The sequence below is a fragment of the Erithacus rubecula genome, assembly GCF_903797595.1.
Source record: "Erithacus rubecula genome assembly, chromosome: 16".
Taxonomy (NCBI): domain Eukaryota; kingdom Metazoa; phylum Chordata; class Aves; order Passeriformes; family Muscicapidae; genus Erithacus; species Erithacus rubecula.
This window is the reverse complement of record NC_136668.1, coordinates 275594-288941: the sequence shown is the minus strand read 5'-3', so window position 1 is coordinate 288941 and position 13348 is coordinate 275594. Positions and strand designations below refer to the sequence as shown.

The window sequence follows — 13348 nt, the reverse complement described above, 5'->3', positions numbered from 1 at the left end:
ATGCTATTTCCCCCTGGGAGCTGGGGCTGGTTCAGTGCCCAGGCTCTGATTCAGCACAGCAGCTGGCCAGTGCTTCAGCCCTCGGCTGTTCTGGGGCACACCAGGCACAGGGCTTTCTCCTGAGCCTGACATCCAGCACAGGCAGTGCTGGGCAGGGCACTGGGCTGCTGCCTGTGCTCAGCCCTCAGACGTCCCTGACCCTGGGTGTGCAAGTGTGCTCTTGGCTAATGTGCTGCACAAGTCCAAATGAAATGGCAGGTTTTGAACCAACAAGCAAAGTGCCTTGAGGGAGCACTTCCTGCCAGAAATTCCAGCTCAAACACAAAACACATGCAATCTGTGCAACCTCAGCCTCTCTGAGGCTCCTAGAGCCAAATGAGAAAGTTACAGACAGACACAAGGGAAATCCTGGACTACTTCTCCTGAAGTATTGGAATTTTACTTTGAGATAAGAACCAGAATAGTATTCAAAAACATAATGATGGTTTTCTCCCCCTGGGAATTCAGCTATTCCAAAAGTTAGAACAGCTGTTTGCCTGCAACAGGAAAATAATTTTCCACAGTGAGCAGTTGAAGAGATCTATTGCACTGCATTCCTCGGTTGTTTTGTGAGGCTGCATCATCTCTGTCACTGCTCACTCAGTGAGTGCCAGACATCCCCTGGCACAGGAAGCCAATCAACCTCTCCAGGGTCATGCCAGGGCTTCACTGTCCACAAGCCAGAGCAGCTGCAATGCCACGGGTAAGCACTGCTGTGCACTTTGGTTTGTTTTTCATCAAGATAAACAGAATAAATCTTGGTGTTGTAGGGCTTTCTCCTGCCTGCCAGGAAACAGCAGCTGACAGTGCATCAGCCTGCCCAGCTCCCAATGCCAGGATGGCAGCAGGAGGAACCAAACCCAAATGGGGACAGAGAATTAAAACTATAACAGTTACAGGTAAAGTAAAGCTGCTTCAATCCTGAAACTACTGATCCTACACACACCTACAGGCAATTTAAGAACATGAAGAATAATACACAACACAAATGATCAAATAAAGATGATGCCAAAAATAAGACAAACAATTAAGAGGAAGCAAGAATGAAATAAATATTAGCCTTCCATTATGCATCTGCTAAACAAGGATTTTGTTGCCTGAAGTCCCTGACTGAGACTGGATGGGCCAGAGCCAGGTGTGACACCAAATCAGCAGAAGCCAACCCAGCCCTCCACAGTGAGCATCTTCCCCTTGCTCATGGACAGAAAAGCTGTCTGACTGCAGAACTGGAAAAAAATTTTCCAGGTAACATAAAATGCACAAAAGGGCCAATATGCAATTCGGTGCACCAATGTAAGGATTCTAAAAGACAGAGGGTTTTTTTACACCATTATTTTACACCATTATTGTACTGGTCAAACATTAGAGAGATCTCTGAGCAAATATTCACACAATCAAGGTCTCAGACAACAGACATTTGGCCAACTGGATGGTAATGCAGATGCTTCTTTGTGCCATTGGCTAAAAGTAGCAACAAAAATTTATCACAGCCAACCTCATATATGGAATTTGCAAGAGGGGGCTTTCTTCCAAAACAGAGGAAAAATTAAAATCATTGCTATGATGACGGCATTTGCTTTTAATTTTTGACCATGAAAACATCAACTGGTTTTAGAACTCAATGTTGTAATTGCAAGAATTTGAGACACACCCTGGGCAGTTCCAGCAATGTGATACTTGAGAATGACAGCACACAGAGACAGCAGCAGACTTTCAAAATGAAAGACAAAAAAACCAAAAAACCAAAAACAAATCAACAAAAAGCCAAAACAACCTAAGATAGTTGAGAGCTTTCTCTATAGTTTTATGCTTGTCTGAAGAATCAGGCAGTGCAGTCCACTCAGGAAAATAAAAGCACTGGTACCAGCACTACACATGAAGACATCATCTCCCATATTCTGCCTGAGTCTACCTCACTATAGAGTCACAGGCTTCACAGGGCACCACAAACTCAGGCTTGAAGCTGTTTTGGTTTGAGGCTGTTTTTTGTTTTTTTTTTTTTTTTTTTTCCTATAGAGCAAGGAAAATCCAGGACCTATTTCAAATAGAGTTTATCCAAAGAGAAGCAAATGGTGTAACATGAGATTGAACTTTCCTTGCAGTTATAATTTAGTCCTTACCTCCTGACATGATTCAATAAACTCATCTAGAGTTACAACTCCATCTTTGTTTTTATCCATTTTCTAGAAAATAAAATAACATAAAAATTAGTTTACACTGGTAACACTATTGTTACAGTTTAGTCTTTTAGTTGATGCAACCTGAATAAAGTTGGGTACACAACAAGTTTAGCCCACAGACCCAGTGCTGGATTGGCTGGCTGCTAAGGACTTGTTTCCTCTGGGATTTGGAGCACTTCTGAGGTCATCTCTAACTGCTTTCTTGACACCCACCAGAACCTCTGCCCTTATTCCATCGTTTATTTATTCACTGCCTGACTCACCCCCACCCACACTCCTGTCAGTCCTTAGGGCAGTTGAGAGAAGCAGCACAGGACTGCAACACATGCAGACACTTCAGCCTTACTGGATGTGAACATCTCAAGGCAAAGGGTCAAGCTAAGAGACCAGGGAGACACCTCTGGAGTCAGGAAACCAGCAGGCATTGCAATGCTAGGCTGAGTGGCTGCTGGGGTTTATTTTGGAATATATAATGAGGTATAGACCCAACTTGACAGGAAAGTCTGCCAGTGCATAGCTCAAGTGTTAAGAAAAACCCATCAAAATCCAGGTACCTGGAAAAACACTTCTACGTGCTGCCTTGGTGCATCTTCCTTGAGTACTGGATATGTGTATTTTCCCATCATATCATAAATTGCCTTTACAATATCCATCATTTCCTGCCATGGCAGCGTGCCAGCACAAACACAAAAAGGAAATTAAGATAAATGAGAGCCCATTTCTGTCTTGTACTGTCCTATTGTTCACCCTTCATCTCCTATGACACACCAGCACCTGGAATGCCTGTGTATGTGCATGGAGACACATGTACCAGACATCCTACAGAAAGATCTGCTTCCCTCTGCCCCTGCCATGCACATGCCCCAGGGCTCCCTCCCCTCCCTGGCCTGGCTCTGACACAGCAGCTGCTGGAGCCAAGGGCTGTGCTCAGCCCTGCACTGTGGCACCAGCCCTGTCCCAAGGGCCTCCTCCAGGGACAGGGACCCTCGCAGCTGGACTGGGACCTGCTCCCTCCCCACACCTTGCACAAATTGCCCCTCAGCTCCATGACCAGTGGCAGTAACTGCAAACCCTCCAGGCATGTACAATAAGTTCCAGTGGACCAAGATGTATTTGACACATATTCAAGGTCACCATGCTCAAAACCAAGGCTTCCCATCATGGGAATAAGCAATACCAGGTAAGAAGTTAAAAGAAGATGACAATGCAGGATTTGGGAGTGGTGCTGGAGGCTTGTACTGCTTCAGATGACCCCCACAGTACCTCCCTGTGCAGAAAGCAAGCCCTTGAGCCTCAATCACCAAGTACTGCCACCATCACCCTCCCCTTCACAAAGGCTATGTGTTACAGCCTCACAAAGGCTGTAACCAGCATTTTGCTCCTGGCTAACACAATTCATTAAAGGTACCATAATACAGGGAAATAAGCCTAGAAAATCATGCAATCAGATCACTGTGCACTTTGCTTAGATATAGACAAATGCTTGAGTTCACTCTGATTTGCATTTAATTAGCTGCATGAAAAATTAATTGCGTTCTGCAGCAAAACTCAATCACCTCTCCCTTCCAAAATCAACCTCATTTGTCAGGAACACCCTTACCTCCTTGTTTATATAGCCATCCTTATTTATGTCATACAGATTAAATGTCCATCTCAGCTTTTCGTGAACAGTTCCCCGTAGCAGAATGGACAATGCCATCACAAAATCCTGGTTTGAGGCAGAGAGAAGTGTGAATTCTCATAACATCGTTTTCTAAGTCACCCTCTTTATACAATGCCAGTCATAAGATTTATATTTTTAGGATGTAGCATATGCTTATCAACCTTTTTTGGCTTCCTTGTCCAAAAATGTGTCCTTTCTGACTGAACTCAATGGTTGAAGCATTCACTGAGATATCTGGTTTTTAAGAGCACTGCCAGATGCTCCAGTGGCCTTTCTCCTCCCTGCTGCAAGGAGTTGTCATTCAGATTATCATGACCTGGTTAAACACAGTTGGATTGTGCCTGTGGAAGTAGAGATGATGTTTCTTACCTCCAGATTGAGGTGCTGGAAAGGGGAGAAAATCCTATCTGAGAGATGAACTCCTCTGACACAGGGAGCCTGAGATTTTGTTATCTGGAAAAATCCTGACCAGATGTGATTCCCACCACTAATTACTGTGTATACACATATTTTTAACTGGTTTTCTTTGCTAACTGCTTCTGATAACTGTGACTTACTAACTATACTGCATGGTGGCTTGGGCACTGTGAGCAGCAGAGCTACAGGGGATTTTTAGCACAGGCAGAGCTTCAGGCTAACAGAGCTATACAGCTCCTGGTAACTCATTTAATATCTTTAGTCACCTCCATGAGCTCTGCATGGGGCAGTGCAGCTCTGCTTAGAAACCTCTGCTCCTTTCTGCCAAGCCTCCAAGGAAGCTGAATTTGTTGAACAATACAAAAAAAAGGGGACAAAATTCTCACATCTGGCAACCAGTTAAGAGACAATCTGCCAGGAATGAAAATTCATCATTTTCTAGGTTTGTTTTTGTTTGTTTGTTATTTTAACAGCATTTTTCTGTTCTCAATTGGTTTAGGTTTCTGAACACCTTTAATTATTGAGGAGCTGCCCCATGCAAATCTCCCACTGCAGCCCTTGCCACAGAGACACACAGGCACATATGGAAACACCCCCATTTTATATTTAATGAATGAACACATTTCCCAGTATTACCTGGAAATTACCACAGGTTTTGGCCACTTGATACCAAAGGAAAGACTGCCGAAGATTTGTAGTTTTATAGGAGTTTTACAGTCTTCAAAACTACGAAGTTCATCCTCCAGAAGCCTGTGACAATATATCTATTGTGATAGATAGCTATCTATGCTGCACTCCTACAGCTATGGGCTGAGCAGAAAGAGGTCATTTGTAGCCACTGCAACAGGCCTTTTAGTTAAAGGGTAAAGTACCCTTTAGTTAAAGTACCCGCATGCTTGTTCAGCACATCATGCAATGCATGATGACTACAGAAGGTACAAGATCAAGTTCTCTGTGTCCCTCATCTCATTTCACATGGGACTTGCCTCAGCCACTCCTCTCTGCTGCATTAACCTCTGCACTTTCTCCCTCTGATCCTGCTTAGCCCAATCTAGATCCTTTTTTGCTGACATGGAACTGCATCTGCATAAACTAAAGTGAACCAGATTTGAAAACATCAACCGACTTTAGACTGAAACCTCCAACCTTTAATCCAACAAATCCTCCTACTTTGCAGTGAAGACTGGACAAAAAAGCCTAAAAACACAAAACTGAGGAAGTGCCATGAAAGGAAGAGGCAAAGCAATCACCTCGAACTTCACGGAGCCGTTCTGGGCAGTGTCGAAGGCGTTGAAGAGGTAATGTGCATACATGCTGGCATCTGAAAGGCACAAGGGCAGGGACAGCAGCTCACCACGCACTCAGGGCTCCAAACAAGTCATCAGCTTATTTCCCTCCTGTGTATAACTCAGCCCTGAAGCATTGCCAGACAGTCTATGAACCAGTAAATGTTATCATGGACTTGCAGAATCCTGGCACCTCCCTTAAAACAGCCTTGAAATGCACAAGCTTTTATTACAGTAGAAGCTGTTTGGATTTTGGGGCAGTACCTGAAAGGATGAGCAGAAAACCCCCAACCATCCCAAAGTGTCTCTGGTTCAAATGGTGGGAAACACAGCAAAGGTATCAAAGAGTGACTGCAATCTGCAGCATCCTCTCGCTATCTTTTTGTTTTGTGGGAGACTCAGCAGAGACCCCCCAGGGAATGCTCAGCTTCAGAAGGGTCCTGCTCTAGTTACTTGAGTTTGACCCATGGCTGCTGGAAAGCAATCTCACCTACAGGCATATTTTTGACTTTTTGAATCTTAAACTGTTGGGTTTAGAAAAACACAACAGGAAATCATCAATTTCATACTGAAACTTAATGCAAAGTTTTTATAGGTGCAAATCTTTGAGGTCACATGGGTTGTAAAACATAAGAACAATGTGTTTTATTTTGATATTCAGTTGAAAAGACACTTGTCAATTGCCTTCTTTAAGTAAATGCACATGCACACAGACATCCCTGCAGAAATCATCATTCCCCAAAAAGTGTGTTCTGCAGCTAGTACAGAGTGTGGTATTTTGGAAAGCCTCAAATACTTAATCTTTTGCTAAAAAGCCACTTAAATGACCAATTTCTTTCAATTTGAGAACAGCATTTCCACAGAACATATCCAGTTAGAATATACAAATTCTTGATGTTTTTAAAAGGCAAGAACGTGTATTATTTGAGAGATTTAATCCAATACCTTAATATACCCATTCATGACATGGCCCTATCTTAGTCATATAAACACCAAAAACAATCATTTCAGGTAGCCAGGAGTTTACTGATCAACTAAAAACTGTGTGAAGAATTTTAAGGAGATTCTGATTAATTTTCAGGCCAAAAAGAACTCTGGGACCTTCCTGTGCGAGACACTACATTCCCCAGCAGTCCAACAGCAGGGAAGCAAAGACACTGAGGAGAAGCAATTCCACTTTCTGCCAACAGAAAGTCAGAACAGACCATCACCCTCTGTTTCTCTTTTGGACCTGGGGAATAAAGAGCTGACACTGAGGGGCAATCTTTATTGTGTTTTTTCCATGTGAAATAACTGTTCAAAGGGATTAAAATTTTATTACCTAGATGTTTGTGTTTCTGTCTAAAAGCCCTCAGAGCTTGAGCTCCATTCCCATTTCTCACACAGATGATCTGCAGCAGTTTTGCAGCCAGCTGGCAGTAGGCAATGTTAAGGCTTCAAGAACCATGGCAGGCACAAAGCACTCCACTTACCTCCATGAGGAAAAAACTGTGCATAGATCTGCTTGAATGTTTCTTCATTAACAACCCCACTAGGACATTCCTGTAGGGAGAAAAAAAAAAAAAAAAAAAAAAAAAAAAAAAAAAAAAAAAAAAAAAAGAAAAAAAGAGAGAATCAAGAAAAACACAGGTTTGTAAAGGTTCATTTGCAAAACTCTACAAGCCCAAAGAGAGCAATGAAACAAATCACCTTCGGAGAAATTACAGTAGTTCAGATTGCAGTTTCATCTTAAGCATCTCACAAAGCAGGTTCACCATTATCAACGTTTCTAACTGGGTTTCAGTGGTTTCACTGCTCTCTTATAGAATGACCTAGAAAGCCAACTCATGCCTTCTGTCATATGAAGCTTTCATCTAATAATTACAAATAATGTTCATGACAGTTAACACCTCCCTGTCTAATGCCTTCACAGATATGAACCCATTAATCCTCAGCAGCAGGCTGAAGCCTGACTCCAGATCCACAGAGGTGAACAGCACACTGGTAAGTCCTTCCAAACAAACCTCAATAATAAACACACCCTACCAGCCCAGTGCTGCTATAACACATTACAGAGCCTTAGGCACTGCTGCCTAACCATGTTTTCAGTTAAAGAAAATACTTCCCAGCTGATGGCACTGTTCCTCAAATTTGCCTATCAACCAAAAAAAAACCAAAACCAGAGCAAACCAATAAAATAATCAGAGCACTCAGCCTTTTTCACAGAGCACAGAATTAGAGACACAGAAAAGTCAGCTTCCTGCCATACTCAGAGCCACTGATCAACAGAGAGCCTGGGATCTGTGTCCTGCTGCACTGACCCCATTCCACCATTAAACTGCCCAAGCTCCCATCAGGGATGGAGGAGGGACCAAGAGCACTGTCCCTGATGGAAGGATGTGATGAATATGGATTCTCTGAGCAGGCCAACTCTCACAGAACTGGCATGTACAGTCTGGCTTGATGCTTATACTGAGCTGAAGGGCAGACTTAGGATCAAGAAAGTTCCTCTGTTCCTGGCACTATACTCACTCCATGCATCCCTCTCTGTGCCATGTTGTGATCCCTGCAGCACTTTAACACAGGCTCTTCAGCTGGGAACTTCACAAAATGTAACCCTTTGCACAAGGAGCCACCAGCTTTCCATTCTTGGAACCTGACTCCTACTGCCTTGCCTGATAGTCCTGAACTGCTGTTCAGACAGAGCAAACAGTGAGATGGCCTTTCTATGTGCCACCAGAGATTTTGTAGGTTGCAAGGTTCCTAGTTAGATGAGTATACTCAAATTGTTCCAAAGCTCCTAAAACATCCATTGCCTGGTTTCCTTATCACAAAAAACTGGTTATTTTTCATCTGTAAAGCAGATCTGTAAATCATCCAAGGAAGATAATTAAATGGAAGCTAACAGCTACCATAAGAGATTCTCCCAAATATTTCCTAAACTTTCATGTTTTCTGAAGCTTGTAAGCTAACATACATTAAACAAACAATCTGATATTTATTTATGATATCTTTTATTCATTGATCAAACCCAGAACCATATCCACAGCCATTCTTGGGTACAAGTGTTCTCCTTAGTCACTGAAGTACTGTGGTTACAAGACCACACAGGGCACTTGCTGAGTATTCCCCAAATTGTCATTCTTTCTAAAACCAAGCCTGTCACTATTGGCCCATTCTTTACCAGCACAGTGCTACACCAAGATTTATTTCCTTCTGTCCTCTTGGTAACACAACTCTTACGTTCTCTAAGAACCACAACTTCACCTGCTGAGAGATGGTTTGTAGACAAGGGACTGATCATTCTTTTCTCTATGCTTCCCACAACTGCAGAGTTCCTGAAGTCCTTCCCCCTGTTTATTGCCAGGGATGGGCACGTGGCTGCTGCTGCTGCCTGTGCTCTCTCACAGGGGCAAGGGTTTCCTGGCAGATTTAGTCATTGGGCGTGCTTAATTTGCTGACTATCCACATGATCCTTATTGCTTCTGATGCTCCATCTGGAAGCCAAATGAAAGTTTGCATCACAGCTCTAGGAGTGTTGGGAAGAGGCAGTGCTGACATCGATCAGCCCATTTAGCTCTCTGTAACTGGATTGCTTTCACACACATATGCTACTACCAATTCATTTGCAATTAATTGATCACAGTTTTGTTTTATAAGAGCCAAACAATGCTCAGGAGGCCTCATTAGTGCTATAGTACTAGTTAATTCTGCTGACTGGAAAAAAATCTCTCTTGTGAAACAGAGCAGGTGAGCTTAGTATCAGTTCAAATTCCACTGAAGTTAATAAAGGTTCACTCATTCAAGAAAAAATTCTTGTCAGTAAGAAAAACACAGTCCTGCACTGTAGTATTCATAAGGCTTTCCTTTGACAGAAGGGTTTTAGGTTAACATTTCTCATTTCCTTAGCCTATGAATTCTTTAAAAATGCCAAGCAGTGAACATTTTTTTTTTTTGTATTGTCATCAAGCCCAGAACAAACCCCTCATTTTCCCAGGACTGACTATCAAGCTCTGGCACACAGAGCTGTGCATCTGAATTTACCCTCTTCTTTTAAATCACTAAACCACAAAGGAGCTGAATATAAAAACCAAACATACCAACCTACAAAACCAAAAGGAAAATAAAACAGCTGTTGCATTTTTCCTCTGCTGAAATCAGAAAAAACTTCACAGATTGCTTTCAGAGCTGTGCAGAGCAGAGATGCCGGGGAGCTGAGCAGGACTGCCTGTCAGACCATCCTCAGCTCACCTGGCCAGAACATGAGGACGAGTACCCAGCGCCACATTTGGCTAAATCAGAGCCAGTAAGTTAGCTGACCACAGACAAACACTATCCAGATTTTAAGCACCCACACATCCCACGTAGTTGGCAGCTCTATGTCCTACCATTTTGGAGATGTTTTGGGGATTATTAAAGTATCAGAACATTTCTCCCTTGCTTGCTCACTTTAATCTCCATAATCCTGCTTTGTTGCAATTACAACTCATACTACACTTCATTACAGATTTGCTAAAATACACTAAAGCAAGGTAAGGATGTCTCCAGCGGCCCCTCAGTTCTTTGGATTATCTGTTTCCTGATTTAGTATTAAGAAATTATCCCTTACAACAACAAATGAGCAAAAAAACCCACAAAACCCCCAGTTCTTCTAAATCCATGTACTTGATTCCAAGGAATACAAGACTTTAGAAACATGACCAAAGTGGAAGATCCTGAATTAACAAACTCAAATCTCTGTATTATTGGTCCCTTCATTAGACATCAATTTATCAATTTTAATAATAAAAATACTTCCCTTCTCTCCTCCCTGAAATTCCATAACTGCTCACCAAACTTTACTCCTGGGGGGCAGAAACTTCTAATTCCAGCCTGTGCTTATTCATGGCCATTCTGTTCCTGTGCCAATATTGCTGTTTAGCTCAAACAATTCTGGAGGTTTTGTGGACAGAAGGTATTGCATTTTCTTTCATTGAGTTGTACCAAGGCAAGACCCACCAGAGGCTCTGCTGGGTTTGCCTATAACTCTGCTTTTGTAGAACCCCAGCCAAAGAGATGGGGCCAAACACCTCATGTTAGTTGGTTCCAGTCTGACTGCAGCTACCAGAGAGGTGCAAAGGACATTCTGCATGATGTGCAGACTCACATCATGCAGAATCCTGAGGGCAGAGGCACCTGCTAAGATAAATGTGAACTGTTGGTCCTGGAACCAAGAGAGGCTGGGGGGTAGCAGCCTCTCCCAACCGGAAAAGCAAGCTGAAGGCAGAGAGGGGACATTTGGCAGCAATAATACAGACCTAGTTAGAGTGCTAAGCTTCTCTGGAGATGAATTTATTTCAGCCTCTACCAGTCTGGGACAAAACCACCAGAGCAGATTAGTGACACCCTGGGTAAAGACTGAGACGGTTGGACAGAGGGAGGAGCAGAATTCAGAGACAAAGAAGAGGTTTAAAGGTACTGAGAATTAGGACTCTAGTCAGACAGGCAATAGTCCAGAGGCCAGCCCAGGCTGTGCTGAGCTGCCTTTGGAGGAACAACATCCCTGCTCCTGCACACCAAATCCTCTGCACTCCTCTGTGCCCTACACAAGTTCCTGCAAATGGCTCTGTCATTATCCAGGTGCTGCCTTGTGATTAAACAGGACCTGGGCAATCACTGAGAGCAAGCAATAAGTACCAGCCAGGGAGGAAAGTGTCTGTATTCCCATAGGGATTTTGAATCTCCAGATGGCACTGTAACATCATCCCAAAGAACAGATGGTTTGGTACAATAGCAAATATGGTAACAGCTGAGCCAGTATGCCTCCTGTGCATAATTACTCATTCCATTGAAACCAGGATTTGCAGGTTACCAGTGTTAAAGCTACATTTTCATGCCAATATATACCTTATATATGAAACTTTGTTTGTGTTCAGATCAGCTGGATGAAAACAGCCTAATATACAGATATAAGCCAAGACCTTGCCATTACTGCCAATTAATACCAAGACCTTCAGTGATCTCCTAGGTTTAAGCCACAAGTCAAATGCCCTTGTCTGCCACTCTTGCCTTGGGAGGTAATGCCACTGTAGTGCAAAGTGCTACAGGACTGGGAATGGCAGGGGCTAAACGCCCTGTGTGCTCCAGGTCTGCCTCACAGTCTGCACCTGCAGCTGCAGATCCCCCCAGCATGGAGCAGAGCTCTCCACACAGGATTCCTACCCCACAGTGATACTGAAGACACTGTAGAGATCTTAGCAAAACTGGGCTTAACCTCCCTCTGTAGCAGTCATGTCCTATGGGGGTGTTAACCTGCCAAGCTCTGCCGGAAAAGCTGGGTGATTTCCTGCTGGCTGGCAAAAGCATGAAGAGATATTCAGTATTCACTTAGGCAACTTCACAGGTGAAATGAGTCCTGTGTGCAGCAAAGGCTGCACAAGTATGTCACACATACCAAATGAAAATACAGAAAGCTGAGCTGTGCTTTGCCCACCTAGGTGAGCAGTGAAATAAAGGGTGAAACCTCCAGACTCCTTGGAAAAGTCAAATATACACTGGAAATATGATTTGATGGAATTTCAAAAATCTGTCAAAAAGGAAGGCCCTTCTCAAAGTCCTGCAGATTCCTCACAGCTGCCTGCATTTAAGATAGCTCAGCTTTCTTTTGACAAGTTTTTACCCAATAGACTTGATGGAGAAATGTCAGCATTTTGCTGTGATGGTCTCTGAATGCTGGAGCTGTCCTGCAAGAGAATATAAAAACTATTCTATGTTTATTGAGCCAGCTTAATTCTGACCTGTTAATCATCATTAAAACATTAGCTGGCACAAACCACCTGGGTGACTAAATCCTGACCCTCAGGCAAACATTAATGAGTACTCACTCTTCAAGGTCCATAAAGCATCTGCTCCACATAGCCTCAATCCCTTGATCCCCATCCATTTCTGCTGGTTGTGAGGAGCCCCTGAGAGGCACAGCAGAGGCAGGAGGGCTCCAGGGAGCCTGGCTGGAACGTGGCTGAGATTGGGCACCCAGCTGCTCTGCACACCCAGTCATGCCTGCTGGCTTTTCTGTCACTCACTTCTGCTGCCTGCCTGCCCAGAAACCTGCAGCTTCTCTCTGGTCTCTGTGTTAATACACATTGAGCCTTAGATTTGGCTTTGGCTCCTGCCACTCCAGCCTTATTCCCTACTTATGCAGGACCTTAAAGTCCTAAAGTGCTCTATGAGGACCCTACTTCAAGAGCAAGATTTCTGCAGCTAGAGAAGGGATGAAATCTCCATGCTGGGCAGCTCATCATGAGTGAACAGGACCATTTATATTTGAACATGAGGAGGTGACAACACAGCTTAAATAAGTATCCATGAAAACATTTTCATGTTACTTTCAAATACTGGCACGGCTGAGGAAATTGAAGTGTGCTTGCTGACATTTGGGGAACAAGTTTAATGAGACCATTATGTGCTGAATATTCTTCCAAACCCAGTTTTAGGCAGATTGCAGTGTCATAAATATTAGATGGAGAGGCAGACTGTGCTCATTTTGCTGTGGTAAGGGAGATCTAATACAAAACTACTAATGCTTAGCAGGGGAATAATACAAAATCAAGCTGAACAGTTGAGGCTGGTGGGGACATACATATTAGACTGTTCATTGCAGTACTGTTCTTACATTTTTAAATCCTCTGTAAAGAACTTGAAGTTCTCTTTTAGTGAAATTGGTTTGTGCTTCAAGCTGTTCCAGTCCCTCAGGTCTATGGCACACTGTCGTCATTTCTAATTCATCTTCAATTTTATCTGAAAGA

The 13348-nt window shown here is 43.3% G+C and overlaps 1 protein-coding gene across 3 annotated transcripts in view; it reads right to left on the bottom strand.

Annotated features, from left to right (window-relative positions):
• Positions 1-13348, bottom strand: part of KCNIP1 (potassium voltage-gated channel interacting protein 1) — a 223315-nt gene that overhangs the window by 4542 nt on the left and 205425 nt on the right. For all 3 annotated transcript variants that reach the window (XM_079319430.1, XM_079319431.1, XM_079319429.1), the window contains exons 2-7: positions 13216-13340; positions 7058-7127; positions 5550-5620; positions 3820-3927; positions 2774-2878; positions 2160-2222 (exon numbers count right to left, since the gene is read on the bottom strand). In XM_079319430.1, the coding sequence (XP_079175556.1) occupies positions 2160-2222; positions 2774-2878; positions 3820-3927; positions 5550-5620; positions 7058-7127; positions 13216-13340 (542 nt within the window). The remainder of the gene's footprint in view (positions 1-2159; positions 2223-2773; positions 2879-3819; positions 3928-5549; positions 5621-7057; positions 7128-13215; positions 13341-13348) is intronic.